We start from the raw sequence: 18,230 nt of genomic DNA, 5'->3' as shown, positions 1-18,230 counted from the left end.
TACACTGTCCTGCTTCTGTCACCTTAGGCAGGGATCCAAGAATAATAGCATGTGAAAAACTTGTAAGTGTCCACGTGGGACTTCAGGTTATGGTGTGTTTTAATGCAGCTAAGTGCCATGGTAATCCCTGTTTCCTGGTAGGTATAATCAGGTGCTTGCTTTAATGGACAAAGTTCAGAAGAACTTGTCTTAAAATGCCTGATGTTTGGACTTGCTGATGTGTATTAGAACTACAGATAATGTGAGTTCTGTTCTGATTCCTGGTACTGTTACTCGCTGATAAGCAAAGTTAGTTTATATCACTTCTATTCACTGTAAAGAATAAACACGCAAGCAGAGGATCTGTTCTAATCCCCCTCTAAATTATGACAAATTTTGTAATGATTTGTGTGTGTGTATTTGTGGCCGTTTCCAGATACTTGTATGAACGCATCGATGGGCGAGTACGAGGCAATCTCAGACAAGCTGCAATTGACCGGTTCAGCAAACCAGACTCTGATCGCTTTGTCTTCCTTCTGTGCACCAGAGCTGGTGGTTTGGGCATTAACTTGACTGCAGCAGATACATGTATAATATTTGATTCTGACTGGAATCCTCAGAATGATCTACAGGTAACTTCCTTTAGGCATAATAGTGAGGCCAAAGAAGTCAAGCCTGGTTGATATAAATTGAGTCACTTTGAGCATTGTCTCTGTTTTGAACATGTATCATTTGAAAATGTTCAGGGGGGTTTTAAGGCATATGTTTTAATACTTTTTGATGATTACTTTCTCCTTGGATAGGAGAGGTCATCTGTGTTTGGCTGGGTTCTAACCTTTTCATTGAAATTGATCACTCTTTAAATGCACAACACAGGTAAACTAAGTCAGTGAGTTTATAAAACCTAACGTTTTGATGAAGTTATGAAACCAGGGGTAGAGTCTACATATGCTGACTAACAGTTTATGGAAATAGAACTGTTCAGCTAAAATGTAATAGATAAAAGGATTAATATGTATTAAGAAACAGTGAGTTAATCAAATCTAGCAATTGGATGCTGAAATAGAATCCATTCTCTAGTTGCAAACCGTTTACCATTTTAGCTGGAGATCAGATAACTTATGAGCTAGCATGCCTTTTTATTTTTGCAAGAGAAATACCCTTCAGTAGCATTCAGCACAGATCATTCATTTTACTTACTACACTGTTGTTAAAAAAACTGTTCACAATGTGGAAAACATCTGATAATAAATTGTGAATTTAGTAAATGTGAATTGACTTCCTTTCAAGTTCGTGCTATTCGTTTTCAGATTGTACTACAGTAGAAACAATTTCTTACAAGAATTGTATCTTATCCCTGTGTAAGTCTAAGTTCTTATTGCCATTGTCCTTTCCTTCAAAAGGCTCAAGCCCGTTGCCACAGGATTGGTCAGAACAAAGCAGTGAAGGTCTACAGGCTGATAACGCGTAACTCCTATGAGAGAGAGATGTTTGACAGAGCAAGTCTGAAACTGGGACTGGATAAGGCTGTCTTACAGAGTATGAGTGGAAGAGAAAACAGTGTTGGTGGTGTATGTGGACTTATTTCTTGAAATAACTTTCTTTTTGCTTTTGCGATCATGTGGGGACTATTTTAAGTTACAGAAGCTACCATTTTTCTGGTTTTTGCATTTCTGTTACGTTTTCTGATGTGAACTAGCAATATAGTTGACATGATTTTAAATGTAGTGGGTTATTTTGTTTTAACTTTGACCTTATCTACCTCGGACCTTAAGAGGTAAGAAATAATGAAAGATTTATCAAAGATAAAAGTTTCCCCTTGTTTTCTTGTGTCTTCTTATGTTAATATAATGTGTTACTTTAATATGAGATTTACACCTAGTATTAACAGGTTATTTTTTTAAACTTGTGTTCATTACAGTGTTGAGAATAGACAAAACAGAAAAGATACATTCTTGTAAAAACGTATACTGTAACCAACTAAGAAATGATTTCAAGTGTCAGCTAGATTTTTCTCTTAGTTTTTAATAATCTAGACTTTAAGTTTATAAATTACAAGGCACGGTTAGGTTGCAGAAACGTTGAAAAGGGAAATAGAAAAAAGACTTTAGGGGATTTTTTTTCAAGACTGTCTAACACCTATCTTATTTGCTCAGATCCAGCAACTCTCCAAAAAAGAAATAGAAGACTTGCTTCGAAGAGGTGCATATGGCGCCATTATGGACGAAGAAGATGAAGGTTCTAAATTCTGTGAGGAAGACATTGACCAAATTTTGCAGCGTCGTACTAAAACTATCACGATTGAATCAGAAGGAAGGGGTTCCACGTTTGCCAAGGTGCAGAAGCAGCAAGTTTTTCTTTGTCAGTATAGAACTGTAAATGTAATTGAATGTTGTAAAGCGTAGGCTTTTTTTTTGTCAAAAAAAGTTATGTTTACTTTTATCTAATGTATGTGTGTATTAGGTACTTTTTTGGATTCTTGCATCTCTATGTTTGTATTTACATGTGCACGTAGCAAAATCAGATTTGCATGTACAGATGCAAAGAGCATGCTTGAGCAAAGATGAGTAATAGGTGTGTGATGCTTTTCAAAAGGCTAGGAGTGGTGTGAGTTATTCTTGGTTACTGCAATCCGTATATTAAAACAGTTTTGGTTATAGATCCATTTGTATTCAGATATATTAAGAGCAGGGAAGATTAGAAGAGCAGTCTTAATTAATAAGACTTAAAATTGTCGGGCTTATTGTAAAGATAAACATAGGATATTGTTTGAATCCTGAGCTTTCTTGATAAAAGTTTGAAAATCAAAATAGCAAAGCTCCTCAAAATTGCAGGAAGTGGAGAATATATATATATACTTGAGGGGGAGCTGAGAACGTAAAGTCTTAGGAGTAATAGTCTAGAATAAAATTGGACTGACACGTTCTAATTTTTGGGAGGTAAGAGAAAAACAGTAGTATCATAGCATCCCAAACCTGTGCTTGAAAATTGGTCGAACAGAACAAAAAGTAAATTTCCAAAGCATGTGGAAATATGATTCTGAACAAATACAAAATCAGGTAAATTAAAAAATATATGAATTAATAATTTGGAAAAATAAAATAATCAAGCCCTATAACTGAGCTTGGAATGTGGGTGCTTCACAAATGCAGTTGTGACAATTCAAAAAAAAAAGGCAAAAGGAAAACACAAGAATATAAATGTGTATTTGTTATTGATAAATACAGACTTATTTAGGCTCTCTTATATCTTGCTGATTGTGGCTTAAATAAAAATAGGATTCTAAAGAAGAGATAGGAAACCAATTAAGGAACATCATCATCATCACTGTCTTTTTATCAGAAGAGTTAAAAATTTTTGTATGTATTTACTCTTTTCCCAAAAGCAGTGTATCAGGGTTTTTTAAATGCCTTCTGAAATTAAGCTTATTCCACGCTCTCAAGCTTTGATTGTTGGTAGTTTAAACACTCCTTTGAAATTTCCCTCAAGCAAGTACTTTTGCATGAGATGAAATCCCTAAATGCCGATAAGCCTCTTAAAAAGATTCTATTTTTTTCCATTCATAGATTCATAGATTCATAGATTTCTAGGTTGGAAAAGACCTTAGAGATCATTGAGTCCAACCATCCCTAATCCCCATTAAACCATATCCTCGAGTAGATCATCCACCCTATTCTTAAACACATCCAGGGATGGGGACTCAACCACCTCCCTGGACAGCCTATTCCAGTGGCTGACAACCCTTTCAGAGAAGAAATACTTCCTAACATCCAACCTGAATCTCCCCTGACTAAGCTTATACCCATTTCCTCTTGTTCTATCACCCATCACTAATGTAAAGAGCCCTTCCCCCACCTCCCCACCATCCCTTCTCAAGTATTTATAGGCCGTAATCAGGTCTCCCCTCAGCCTCCTCTTCTCCAGGCTAAACAGCCCCAACTCCCTCAGCCGCTTCTCGTAAGTTTTATTTTCCAGCCCCTTGACCAGTTTAGTCGCCCTTCTTTGGACTCGCTCCAGGAGCTCAATATCTCTCTTAAAGCAAGGGGCCCAAAACTGAACACAATATTCCAGGTGCGGCCTCACCAGTGCCGAGTACAGGGGCAGGATCACTTCCCTGCTCCTGCTGGTCACACTGTTCTTGATACATGCCAGTATCCCATTGGCCTTTTTGGCCACCTGGGCACACTGCTGGCTCATATCAAGCCAGTAGTCAGCCAAGACCCCCAGGTCCTTCTCCGCCAGGCAGCTCTCCAGCCACTCTTCCCCGAGCCTATAGCGATGCTTGAGGTTTTTATACCCCAAGTGAAGGACTCTGCACTTGGCCTTATTAAAGCTCATGCCATTGGCCTCAGCCCAACGATCCAGTCTGTTCAAATCCCTCTGAAGGGCCTCCCTACCCTCGAGCAGATCGACACAGCCTCCCAGCTTGGTGTCGTCCGCAAATTTACTGGGGGTACATTCAATCCCCTCATCCAGGTCATTGATAAAGATGTTAAACAGAACTGGACCCAGCACTGAGCCCTGGGGAACCCCACTGGTGACCGGCCTCCAGCTGGATTTAGCCCCATTTACCACCACTCTTTGGGCCCGGCCATCCAGCCAGTTTTTAACCCAAGGGAGGGTGTACCTATCCAGGCCAGCAGTTATCAGTTTCTCAATACAGGTAATTCAGATTCAGACTTAGAAGCAGAAGAATCTTGCTGCTTAATGTTCTTCTCTCATGTCGGTGCATAGAAGTTCATTAGATTTTTCTGATATATTATGGATCTGATTTTAAAAAATGAAACGGGAGGAGAACTTTTTTGAGTTTCTTTTTTTCAAGTCTTAACAGCTTCTTGGGAAATTGTGATGAAATAAAGTTATGCAGTCTTCACAGCACTGAGGCATTCAAACTCTGCAAACTTTTGATGTATGATGTTGGTAAGACTTCGTTTTATTTATTACAGGCTAGCTTTGTTGCATCTGGAAACAGGACTGATATTTCACTAGATGATCCCAACTTCTGGCAGAAATGGGCTAAAAAAGCAGAAATAGATATAGATGCTATCAGTGGTAGAGTAAGTACTTCTCTTTTTCAATGCATGTTTTTTTAAGTGTGTGCTTCCTGTTGAATTCTGGAATAGGAGGTGTAGGATTCCTGGTGCTTCTTTGATTAATATTTCCATAAATCATACTTTTTGTGCTGGTTAGTTCATGCATGGGTTATTAGCCTGCTCATAGCTTTAGTATTTCCTGGCTCCTGCTTTCCTAGAAGAGTTTTTGGGAGTCTTTTGATTTTTATTGAAGACCTGGAAATGATTAAAAGCGTGTAATTGTTCTGATTGCTGTGTGTCCTGTCTGTAAAATCCTGAACTGAATCTGCGAATTAGCTGCCTAAGAATTGGTTTATCAATTTTATGATACCGATAGTTGTCCTGTACTAGAAGACATTCCCATGCAGTCAGTTCTGAAAAGGTTTCGTTGTCCCTTTTTACTCACAGAGACTGCAGCATAGTCTGTGTATATATTCAGCTCAGATAAGGTATTCAGTATTGTTTATAGCTCATGTGCTGGCACTATGGTATGAAACTCATTTTTTGTTGCCCTAAATACCACAAAATGTTTTGCTTGCTTTATGGGTGTTTACTGTGATGTCTTTGCAAAATACCTATTAGTGACATGAGTAGGTGGCTGCAAGTGCTATCTACAGAAAAACTTATCAATTGTTTCTCTGATAAGGTTTGTTTGAAATTTTGCAGAACAGCCTGGTTATTGATACGCCAAGAATTAGGAAACAAACACGGCCCTTTAGTGCTACAAAAGATGAGCTGGCTGAGTTGTCTGAAGTGGAGAGCGAGGGTGATGATAAACCAAAACTCCGCAGGCCTTGTGACCGTTCCAATGGATATGGAAGAACAGAGTGCTTTCGGGTGGAAAAAAACTTACTGGTCTATGGGTATTGTATACATCCTTCTTTGTTCTAGGAAATTTTTTTAAAAAATAGTATTTTTTCATGTACTAAATTTTGTTTATGGAATAACTTTCAGTTACATTGGCCATAACCTGGTGCCTCTATATAAAATTTATTTAGAATACGAGTTTATGTGAATTTATCATGTACCCTGCATAACTTTTTCTGACAATTTGCAATTGAAGAAACATTAAAGAGAGGTGAAAACCTTTCTTTGAAGGAGATTATGACATTTAACCTTGGCACTACAGCAACCTCTCTAAAAATCATTACAGTAAGTGCTGCAGCAGGCTCAAAACTCTAAATATTGAACTAAAGGTTTGGTAGGTGACTTGATGTTTGTAATTGGAGAGCATCTTGCACGTCACATGAGGTGCAAATAGGAACTGAAAATCTAACCAGTTATTTTAAGCATACTTACATCACATATGTTGATTTGGAAATAAAATCTTAAGTCTTCTCTCCCCCATCTTAGAAGATAAATGACTGTGTTTGCTTTATCAATATGAGTTCCCATTAGTTTTGTGTCTTAGAAGCCTAAAACAATCATCCATATTTTTTTTGTAAACAGGCAAGTTTTGTTTAAAACTCCATTTTAAACATACGGAGTTTTGTTGCAAGTGTTACTTTGATATTTCTGCTCAGTAACTTAAGCTGAAGGAAGAAAGTGAAAAGCTAAATATTTTACAGAGAAATTCCCTTTTGTAACAGAAATCTACAGGCTACTTGAGTTTCACTTCTAAATGCCAATTTGTGTTTCACTTTGGAATAGGTGGGGTCGATGGAGAGAAATTTTGTCACATGGGCGCTTCAAGAGACAGCTGAATGAACAGGATGTGGAAATAATTTGCCGAGCTCTATTAGCCTATTGTCTTGTTCACTACAGAGGGGATGAGAAGATAAAAAGTTTTATATGGGATCTCATTACCCCAACAGAGGACGGGCAGACACGAGAGTTACAGAATCATCTTGGTAAGGACTTAGGTGTTTCTGCAGTTAAATAGCTTCATACGTGTATGCCTGCGGTACTGGGATAAAAACAGCTAAAAATTCTCTCTGAATGTGTCCTACTTGAAATAAATGGCATTTATTCCAGATATGCAATTCAATTGGTGGGAAAAGAAGTGTCATTTCTGCTTCGCTTTTTATTTCATTGCTTACCCAAATGAATTGATATACTCTGTGTAAGCTTTCTTTTCATTTTGGTTCATAAGAAACTGTTCTGTTTCATAGTAGGTGACATCACAGTCCCCTTCCTTTCCCTGTCTCCTGCTTTTTTTGCTTAGGTGTTGAAATGTACTCCAGAGATGCTCTAAGAGACAAAAGAGAAAAAAAAACCTCATATCCAGAGCCTGTGATTATAGTATTTTTTTCTGCACTGCAGGTCACAATACTGGTATAGGGTATAGGAACTATAAGTATCACGGGGGATCTGTACCTGCCTGTTGCTGTTACTGTATTATATTTTAAATTATATAGGCTTATCAGCCCCTGTGCCTAGAGGAAGAAAAGGAAAAAAAGTGAAGACCCAAGCTAGCACTTTTGATATACACAAAGCAGAATGGCTTCGAAAATACAATCCAGAACATCTATTGCAAGACGAAGGATACAAAAAGCACATAAAACACCATTGCAACAAGTAAGCAATAGCTGAAGTGTGAATGTCTTCCAATTTTTGTGTAAAAATTCTTTTTTATTCTAATTCCTCGTTGTCTTAGACATTAAAAACCTTGTGTCACTATGAAGAAACAAATTTTAATGTTGTGAGACTGATTAGTATAAATAGGTTGCAGTGTATTAGGAGGGTAAGTGAATATTTCACATAAAAAAATAATTGTTATTGTTTTTTAAAGAAACTGTATGTTTGTGTATGTACACAGAAAGACAAAGGGTTCTTCCTAGCGTGTTTGGGGAGCCTTGTATGAAGTTGTATGAAGTTTTAAAGCAGAATATGACAAGTTTTTCTAGAGAAAAATGATTTATGTATAACATGATTTATGTATACATAAATATACATAAATCATATACATATGATTTATGTATAACAAACTCATTCATGGCTATGCATGAACTTTCAACAAGCTAGTAAGCTCAGATTCTCAGCCGCCCAGAAAACATGCCAGGTAAACAGCAGAAGATTGAGGGACAAATACTTTAGTGCTTTCAATTTCTTTGCTAGGCATTCCTAAACTGCTTAGTCCTTAGGTTGAGATAAAGCATGAAGACGCTATTGGGATCATGCCACAAATTTTAAGCGAGAAGGAATTAAAAGGTGATGTGAAAGATACTCACTGTCAGCCTGCTCAGATCTTTTTACGGGAATCTTCCAAGTAGGAAAATCAAAATAGCAGCTTGTTCTTATCCGTATTTTATAAAACAGGTGAAGAGTTCTTCTCCTGGCCCAGGGCTTTGTCTAGAATTTGAAAGAAGTTTTGCAATGAAATGATTTGTAAAAGTGGTTGCAACAGAAAGTGTTAGGTGACCTCAACTGGAGGTTATCTCTTCTTATTAATGGAAGGAAGTATGTTTTAGGAAAATGACTTGAAAACTTTTTGATGTTACAAAAAAACTCAAAACCACTCACAACTATTGAAAGCTTTTAGAGTACTAATATCTGTATTTCTTTTTTTTTTTTCGCTTAGGGTCTTGCTTCGAGTAAGAATGCTGTATTACTTAAAACAAGAAGTCATTGGCAATGAATTCCAAAAGGTGTTTGATGGAATTGATGCCAGGTGAACTATAGAGAGGTTTTTTGCTTGTTTATTTTAAATGTAAACTATCAAATGAAAATTCAGAAATCTTCCTAGACCTAATAAGAGATATTAAAACCTAATATTTGTATCCTTAGGCTGTGAGAAAAATGTTTTCTTTACTCTTTGTTTGCAAAACGCTTTGTATCCACTTGACATGACCAAGTCCTGATTCCTATTTATGAGCGTAGCTATAAAGAGAAAAATTATTAAAGATAAATAGATTGAAAAAATGAGTGAAATATAAATTTTTATATACTTTACATTCTAACTCATGGGTTTTTCCTGCTTCTTTATGCGAACTTTTGGTTACATGCTGCATATTCCATTTAATTATTTTTTTTCTTCCTGATTGAAGTATTTCCATTTGCAAATTACTGAACTCACTGCTACAGGAGCTTGTGGTGGATAAAAAGTTTTTAATTTAATTCAGAAAGCTGTTATAAATATTTATGGAAGAACAGTCCATTCCATTATTAAACACAAAAGCAGATGAACCTTTGTTTGCCAAGTTTCATAAGCACAAACTGCTAGGAGTTGGCAGAGTTCACTGAGAGAGGAAGAATTTCGTATGCTGGTTCTGCTTTCATATACTTTCCCTGTTACTTATTTCTGTCAAATATAAAATGCCAAGCTGAGTGTCTTGTGTTGCTGGTTTTAGACTCTTACTGAATGCGAAGGTGGAAGAATTGCAGGCCTCAGTTTCTCGAGGTTATCAAAGTTATTCTTAAATATAAACTAACTTTGTAAAATGTGGCTTATATAACTCTTAGTAGCGTAACCATCCACTTGTTAACTGTCACTTGCTATTAAATACCAAAGTAGGTTAAAAAATTAAATATTTCAATCCTAGGAAACTTTACAACCTTCAAAATAACCTTTGAATTAGTTTATTGGAAATGGGATGTTGTATATATGTGTATGAAGAGGAGTTTAAGAATCTCACATAAATACAAATGTACAAAGAGAAAATAAAAAATGCTTTTCTTCCTCTGAATATTATTGATGATGGTGTGCTGCTGTTGGTGATTCTCCGTAGTGAAATTGATGTTTGGGTCCCTGAGCCAGATCACTCTGAAGTTCCTGCCGAGTGGTGGGATGCAGATGCAGATAAATCCCTACTAATTGGAGTTTTTAAACATGGTGAGTAATACACATGACTATGTATTGACTTCCCCACTCCTCAATATAAACACCCTATACTCAGTTTTTCAGTAGCTTCCTCTAAAAGTTGAATTTGTGTCACTTTTTCCTTTCTAGGTTATGAAAAATATAACACTATCAGAGCAGACCCAGCGCTGTGTTTCTTGGAAAGGGTTGGCAAGCCGGATGAAAAAGCAGTTGCTGCCGAACAGAGAGCAAATGATTATATGGATGGGTAGGAGCACTTAAAAGCGGGCATGAATTTTTTGGGGCCCTCAAGTAAACAAGATGCAATTGATACGTTGTACTTTCATGTGTCATCTTAACTGATTTTATACTAGTTTCATGTCACTGTAGTGAAGAAAACTACTTTGATTTTAATCCTGCGGAGTTAGGAACAGTGTAACAAAACCAACCAAGTTTGAGATTTCACGGTTGAAGGAAAAACGCAGCCGCTCATTGTTACAAGGACTGTACTTTGTGTTGCTGTATCAAAAATATCACTTAGACACTGAAGTGCAAAAGCCTTCAGAGTCTCAATACTACAGACGTATTTACCTTGATTTCAGGTCAGTCAGCTTGGTGTGTTAGTCTTGTGTAGCTAACCAGTGACCCCAGTAGATCAATTTGAGTATCACTGATAACTGCTGAAAGGGAGAACTGCCTTTATTCATTGCTTCATCAGTGAGGTTGGAAGCTGTGGTCATAAAGAACAACTTTGAATGAGAGAGTGAATTGGAGGGGGGCAGGATTCAAGCCAAAGCTGCTGTGAAATATTTTCCTTGTTTCAACTAGAAAATTTAAAATACAGGATACATAACTAAATGTAAATGAGTTTTGTTTAATTGCAAAAGGTTTAAGGACTTCTAAAATACTATTAAGATGGGTTCTTCTGTGTTAAAATTTTAACAGGGATGTAGAAGATCCAGAATATAAACCAGCACCAGCAATGTTTAAAGATGACATAGAGGTATAGTAGTCACCTATTAATAGCTCCTTTTAACACACTTAGAATATAATACCTCCACCTTCTTGTTGAGCAAATTACTACATTTTCCTCTGTTTCTCTAAATTGATAGAACTTATTCCATGTGTCTCTGCAGTTGGGGGCATGGGTGGTGCAATGGGAGTAAATTTTTGTAGTATGCTTTGTTAGCCACCAAAATATACATTACTCTTGTTCTTTGCCGTATTCACAAATTGTCTGCAAGATTCAAGTTTAACCTAAATCTCTGGAGAGGGCTAATTTTTTAAACTCTGCTTCATTTTTGTTTTTCTGCAGGATGATGTTTCATCCCCCGGTGACCTAGTAATAGCAGATGGAGGTAAATACATAAAACTTAAAATCTGAGTCCTATTTTGAATTAATTCGCTGAACTCTTAGCTGAAAATGTATTTAGATTGCCTAGTATAGAACCATAGGCACCAGCAATGATTAAATTCTTTATTTTTCCTATGGCTTTGTTTTAATACAGATGGACAAATGATGGAAGGAGACAAAATCTATTGGCCCACCCAGTCTGCCTTAACAACGCGTCTTCGCCGCTTAATAACAGCTTATCAACGAACAACTAAAAATAGGCAGGCCCAGCAGATCCAGCCGACGTTCCCAATACAAACCAGTATGATGCAGCCTCCGTACGAAGAAGCTGCTCTGAATCCAAAGATGGCTGCTAAGATTGAAAGACAGCAAAGGTATGTGCAGCATGCAAATACACAAGTTTTAATAGGTACTTAGATAAAAACCAAAAGTATTTTATATTAAGGAAATGTATACAAAAAAAACAAAACAAAAGTATTTTATAGTGAAGAAATAATAATTGCTCGCTGCATGAAATAGTGAAGAAAATGACAGAATTTCCTATTTTTTTTCTTGCTGATCAAGATGGACAAGAAGAGAAGAAGCTGACTTTTACAGAGTTGTGTCTACGTTTGGAGTGGTGTTTGATCCTGAAAGGGGACGATTTGATTGGACCAAGTTCAGAGCAATGGCTAGGCTGCATAAGAAAACTGACGAGAGCTTGGAGAAGTACTTGTATGCGTTTATGTCCATGTGCCGGAGAGTCTGTCGTCTTCCCTCAAAAGAAGGTGAGTGTGTATATCTTCACTTCTGGTTTTATCTTCAATTTCTGTTGCCAGTGCTTTTCTTGAAAAGGTTTCTTTCATGTGTTCTGAAATAAAAACGGAGGAGAAGGAAACAGGAAACATGTTAAGCGTAAAATTTAAAGCTTATAATGGGGAGACATATATTAACTGATTAAAACCATCTCCTTCTAGTATTGATTTGCAGTGAGGGATTTTTTTGCCAGATTCTCATCTTTGTTTTGTTTTAATACAGAACTTGTAGACCCAAACATTTTTATCCAACCGATTACAGAGGAGCGTGCTTCTCGGACTTTGTATCGCATTGAACTCCTGAGGAAAGTGCGAGAACAGGCTCTTAGACACCCACAGTTGTTTGAACGACTAAAACTGTGCCAGCCAAACCCAGACTTACCTGTCTGGTGGGAGTGTGGGACTCATGACAGGGATTTACTTATTGGAGCTGCTAAACATGGAGTTAGCAGGACAGATTATCATATTCTTCGTGATCCTGAACTCTCATTTATGTCTGCCCAGAGGAACTATAATCAAAATAAAGTGGCACTTTCAAGGACTTCTACTCCGCTCTTGCATCAGTACCAGATGGCATTATCTGCTTCTCCTCTTACACCTCAGTCAAGACTGTCAGATGCTAAAGTGAATGCTTTTGAGGACACAAAAGCTAAAAATGAAAACCTGAAAGAGGACCCTCAGTCTTCTGAAGAGGAATCTATGTCTACAGAGGAGACACAGACAATAATGAAATCGGAACCTTTGAGTCCAAAAAATGGCACACCAATTCAAAACACAGACCACAAACCTAGCATGAAGACTGAAACGGACAGGCGCATGGTGGCAGCAAGGACAGAGCCTCTAACTCCAAATCCAGCTTCCAAAAAACAGAGAGTCAGCAAAAGGGGATCTGACTCTAGCTCTGACTCAGACTCTGACTCAGATAGATCATCCTGTTCTTCCAGGTCATCATCTTCATCCTCTTCGTCTTCCTCATCTTGTTCACATTCTCGATCAGGCTCTAGCTCTTCATCATCTTCATCTTGTTCTTCAGCATCTTCATCCTCCTCCTCATCATCCTCATCGTCGTCGTCATCATCATCGTCATCATCTGAAGAGAGTGATAGTGATGAAGAAGAGGCACAAAAACGTGGTATGTGTGCAGTCTTATTTCTGCAGTATAACTCTTAAACTGAACAAGTTTATTCTTAATGGAAAAACGTCTGAGAAAGAATATTAAATCCTACAAAAGTCAACTGACATACTTGCTTGATTCTTCAAGTGGGTTGTAAGAATTTCAGCCATAGAGCGTTTTCTTTGCTTCGTATCAGTGCCTTGGATGAGGTAGTTAGGATTTGTTGACTGATTCCCTAAGCAAGCTTACTGTGCTTGTGGTTCATGTGTGGGAGGAGAGTTGAATGGCTAATGTTTTCTAGAAATATATTATGAGCATATAATCCCTACTACTGTTGGTTTTTCTTCCTAAATATAGAGATTCTTTTGGTTTCCCTGTTTGTTTTTTTCACTCTTGCTCACCTGTCTCTGTGGCTTCCTCATGGAGCTTTCATGAAATTTGCAAGCTTCTGCCTGTCCAAGCTATAGAGTAATACAAACTGCTTTTTTTTGTAAACTGGAGGTGGCCAAGCAGTGTACTTGCACTTTAGATTTTCAAACATCTACCTGCTTAGAAAAGACTGAGGCAATTATGGAGCGTAGGACCAAATAAGAGACACTTTTTGAAGCATCAAAGTAGAGGCAAAAACCTTGGATCAGTGATTTAAAATTTGTAATAAACCAACCAATCATTATTTTTAATACATTCCTTCTTTTGACCCTATGCAGTGTCTTCTACTCTTGCCTCACTGAAACCAAGAATGTGAAAAGAGTTATTTGCTGTGTGATAACAAATGGTAGTAGAGAAAGGAAGAGGATGAAGTTAGACAGTAGGATTACAAGCATGTGTAAATAAGCGATGTTTTTTACAATATCTCAGGGAAAAAGGCATTGTGTTAATCATATGGATTTTTGTGTCTGTGGGAATGACAAATGGAAACCCTAGGGTTAGTTTACTGGGAAATTGGTTACTGGGCAAGTAAAATGCCACTTGAACAAAATTATTAAGATGAGGCTGCTGCCTGTAGCAGGGGAAGGAAGTTTTCAGAGCAAACAGTTGTATGCAAACATGAAAACAGTGAGAGAAAAAGAATGCTTACATAACATAAATATTTACATCTAGATGGTGTATACTGTAACATGTGCTACAAGTCCAAATATTAGGCTTGCTTTCTGCCAGCTCAGTCTGTTTAAGCAAGTAATTGTGCCATACTCAGATGGCAAAATCTTGTAAATCAGTTAGCCTTTCTTTTTGTGGCTATTTTGCTGTAAGTTGGTGATGAACAGCTTGGTAAACGCTGGGAAACTTTCTTAATTTCATTTGCACTTTTAATTTGAAGCCCAGATTTTGTTTCTCGGGCTGTATGGACCTTTGATATACTTTTCACACATTTTAAACATCTTTTAAAGGAGAGCTAAAATTTATCAGGTTACCTGATACATAGCTATTAAGGACAAATTTGAGTTTTGTAGAATTGTCCCTCAGTATTCTTACTTGTGCTGATGGTAGTATTTACCTTTCCAGGTTTTCAGGCAGCACCTTTTTTTTTTCCACTTTCACACTGTTTTCCCCATGTCATAGTGAAACTTATATTATTGTCTGGATGGAGGCAAAAGTAAAATAATAATGAAGAGAGAAGTACAAGAAAGAGGACACACTGGAAAGATACTAGGAAAAAATCCTCTGTGGTTAAAATGTAAAAAATTAAATGATGTGGACACACATGTTGAAGATATGGAACATCCAACATTCCACCCAGTAAATGAAATGGGGTGTTTTTTTTAAAGTAGTATCCCAATAGATTATATGTTTTAGTGCAAGTTGGCTTACCAAGGAAATATGTTAAAATAAGTAAGGACTGCCTATCAGATTACTCTAAAGCATTTCTGTTTTAGAGTAGCTAGATGCTTGACGTATTAAGCTCTTAAAACATTAACAGGAATATGTGTGGAATTTATGTGCCTAGAAAAGGATCAGCAGTCATCCTGGAAAACCTAACAGATTAATTCTTCAGTTTAACTTTGTGTTTGGACTTTCTCTGAATATTGTTCTGTGTATTTTGTTAATCTGAACTTCTTACAGTGAGCGTTTAACTCTTTGATGACATCAAGTGATATTAATTGTTTTATTTAGCAGAAGGAACCCCACATATAAAAGCATATGATGAAGAGAGTGTAGCCTCTCTGAGCACAACACAAGATGAGACACAAGACAGTTTCCAGATGAACAATGGGACACCAAATTCCAGTTATCTCCTACAAGGTGGATACATGTTAGCTGCATCCTACTGGCCAAAGGCAAGTTGATAATGTTACTTCGAAAATCAAAGTCATACAAGAAGGTGACATGTGACATTAATATTCAATTAAATATGTGAAAACCATACCACTGAGTTGTGGGGAGATCTTGGAAATAAAACCGGAGTTTTGTTCTTGGTAAATTGTAGCAAAATTATGACAAAGCTTTTTATACATCAATCGCGTAGCTATATCTGTAAAAGAGAGAATGTTCACGTAGGAAACAAAACTTTAAAGGAAGAATATTTAAGATGAAGATGAGATAATTTATCAGGTATTTGGATGATCTTAAGTCAGTCAGAGTAATTGTTTAGAGTAGTCCAAAGAAGGTGAAAAATGAAACAGAGCAAGAAATCTAAATATTAGAAAGACTTTCTAACAAGTAGTAGGACTCCTCAGTTACATTGCAATATCTGAAGTTGTGCTAAAGCATAGGCTGGCTGGAGCACTGGTGTAATACAACTTTTACTTTAAAACTTAACTCTTTCATTCTGTATGTGAAATTCTAGTGAAATTCTAAAGTATGCTTTGAAAAGATAAAGATAAAACTACTAACTGACTGGAAATTCTTGTTGTTTGAAGTAAATACTGAATATTTTTAAGTTCTTTAGTCATTTTTTAGTTTTTGACTGACATAGCTTGGAAGATCACAGAGCAGTTTCTTAACGCTCTCAATTACTAAGAAGCTGAAGCAAAAATTATGAATTACTGGTACATAAACTTTAACTGTGATAAATTTTTGGGTAGCTTTCTTTCCTGACATATAAGGACAATGAGACTGACTTGGACACTTTCTGGGTCTGAAAAATGTACTTGCTTCTATAGTCAGTGTTACACATGCAAGTTTTAGTGGGTCACCTTTTGTTTTTTAAGCGTAGGAAAGCCCAGGTGATGTTAACTTTTGTGGCAGGTTTTTTTGATGCATATGTTTTTCAATAGTTCTGAAGAAATTTTAGCATGTTTAGTGTGTTGGTAGACATAGGATATATATTAAAATGCCAGTTTATTATTTTATAAAAAACACATAATTTTGAAATCTCCTTCTGTGGAAGAGACATGAGTTGCAAATCAGCTTGAAAATTCAGAGCCAGATCACAAGCTTGTAGTAAAGGAAGAGTTTCAAGATCAAGTAGTTGAGTAAAGTCTGAAAAGGAAGGCAACGCAGGAGACAGTGATGAAACAGGGAAAATAGATGTAGGATCTGAACTTCAGGAGCTTTTAGTTGTTGTTACATTTGCTCCTGGAAGATATATTTAAATCTAAATTCTACTTTTCATAATTTTTGAATGTTCATTTTGAGAAGGGAAGCTTAACTTTTCCTGTCACAGGTGCTTGGCATTCAGAGTGTACAAAATCAGACTTTTTTAAATACAGGGGAGGGTCTTGAACTTGACAAAAAAATTTTTGCTTACAGAACAGGTAATTTTAGTGTTCACATTTTTTATTTGACAAATAATTACACTCTGAAATTATCAGAAAACTTGGTAGTTTCTGGAGTCTACATACACTTAGCCGTGTTTATAGGGACTCAAGATCTGTGTATTATGCAGGTGTAATGAGATGTGAATAGAAGTCTGTGGTACAGTTTTATAAATGCTGTTTGCCAGACACGTTGTGGTGCTGCTCACAGGTTCAGGCTCTCTTACCAATGAGTCAAAGCCAGACTTAGAAATACTAGTTTGGTAGCTACCATATCTTTCCTTCAAAAATCGGTGAGGGAGTGTGTTTTGAGTATTCGCAGGCCCCAGACCCTGTACAGACGAGAGAGATTGCATATTTGTTAACAGGTGGTGAAATTCCATACGGAGGTGGCTTTCAAAACTTTTACAGGGAATCGGTACGAATCCAGGATCTTAACAATCTTTTAAGTCCAAGTCCAATGATTAAAAATAATGTAATTTCTCCTCTTTTTAGAATTGGAAGATAATACATAATATAGATACGTACATGTAATGCATACCGTGTCGGTAAGCGTTACTCTTAAGAAAAAATTTTCTGTGTCTTTTAGGATCGCGTTATGATTAATCGACTCGACAGTATTTGTCAGACAGTGTTGAAAGGCAAATGGCCTTCAGCAAGAAGGAGCTACGACAGCAACACGGTGGCATCTTTCTACACAACCAAACTTCTGGATAGCCCAGGTGCAGCTGCAGATTACAGTGAGCCCAGTGCACCAACACCCCCTCTTGCAGGTGTTAAAGAAGAATATGATCAGTCACCACAGATGTCAAAGGTGAAGAAGCATGTACGAGAAAAGGAGTTTACAGTGAAAATCAATGACGTATGTTTATTTTTATTGCCCTAGGACCTGGTTGCGATTGCGGTGTGCAGCATGCTTTGCCTGCAAGTGGCTGCCTGCTCTCACTCTCACTTCCTTCACACACTTGTTTGTGGGTATTTGGGTCTGCTGCTTCTGGGCATTGAGTGTTTGGGGTTTGGTTTTTGGGGGGTTTTGGAGTTTGTTTCTTTTTTCCTTTTTTTTTTAATTTGCATAAGCCACTGGAAGGAGTCATTGTTATTTCTCTCTCTAAATTGAAATGTTGCCATTCTGGTGCTTCCTCAGACAGCCTGTTCTATGCTGTTTCTAAGAACTCTGGTTAGTAAAAAAAGGTATTTCTGTTGTTTGGCATTTTTTAAACATTTCAGCATGTCCTATCCAGCAAGCACTTCATTACTTCCTGGCCTTTTAGAGGTTATAGGTAAACCTCCCAGTTTAAATGCAGGCTACAAGCTGCAAACATTTTTATCTGTAGTTTGAGACCTGTTCATAGCACATAAAAATGTGTGAAAATTTCCTTTTGTAGTTGGGCTTGGCGTTTCTTTAGAATTGGATTAGGGAGGTAGACAGCTGTTCAGTGTCTGGATTTTTCACTAAAGATAGATAATTTAAAATTTGATATTCA

At 37.0% G+C, this 18,230-nt stretch overlaps 1 protein-coding gene across 2 annotated transcripts in view; it reads left to right on the top strand.

Annotated features, from left to right (window-relative positions):
* CHD9 (chromodomain helicase DNA binding protein 9) overlaps positions 1-18,230 on the top strand; it is a 98,225-nt gene that overhangs the window by 69,155 nt on the left and 10,840 nt on the right. The window contains exons 19-35 of one of the 2 annotated variants that reach the window (XM_086621060.1): positions 416-611; positions 1,383-1,550; positions 2,136-2,315; positions 4,926-5,036; positions 5,718-5,914; positions 6,702-6,901; positions 7,409-7,568; positions 8,572-8,661; positions 9,719-9,822; positions 9,940-10,057; positions 10,735-10,792; positions 11,105-11,147; positions 11,298-11,517; positions 11,708-11,910; positions 12,161-13,069; positions 15,164-15,327; positions 17,336-17,608. In XM_086621060.1, coding sequence (XP_086477186.1) covers positions 416-611; positions 1,383-1,550; positions 2,136-2,315; positions 4,926-5,036; positions 5,718-5,914; positions 6,702-6,901; positions 7,409-7,568; positions 8,572-8,661; positions 9,719-9,822; positions 9,940-10,057; positions 10,735-10,792; positions 11,105-11,147; positions 11,298-11,517; positions 11,708-11,910; positions 12,161-13,069; positions 15,164-15,327; positions 17,336-17,608 — 3,394 coding nt within the window. The remainder of the gene's footprint in view (positions 1-415; positions 612-1,382; positions 1,551-2,135; positions 2,316-4,925; positions 5,037-5,717; positions 5,915-6,701; positions 6,902-7,408; positions 7,569-8,571; positions 8,662-9,718; positions 9,823-9,939; positions 10,058-10,734; positions 10,793-11,104; positions 11,148-11,297; positions 11,518-11,707; positions 11,911-12,160; positions 13,070-15,163; positions 15,328-17,335; positions 17,609-18,230) is intronic. The other variant, XM_086621061.1, reaches the window with a different exon arrangement.

This window comes from Tauraco erythrolophus, chromosome 15 (assembly GCF_009769465.1).
Source record: "Tauraco erythrolophus isolate bTauEry1 chromosome 15, bTauEry1.pri, whole genome shotgun sequence".
NCBI lineage: Eukaryota > Metazoa > Chordata > Aves > Musophagiformes > Musophagidae > Tauraco > Tauraco erythrolophus.
The sequence above is the reverse complement of the archived record's forward strand: the minus strand, read 5'-3'. Positions and strand labels throughout refer to the sequence as shown.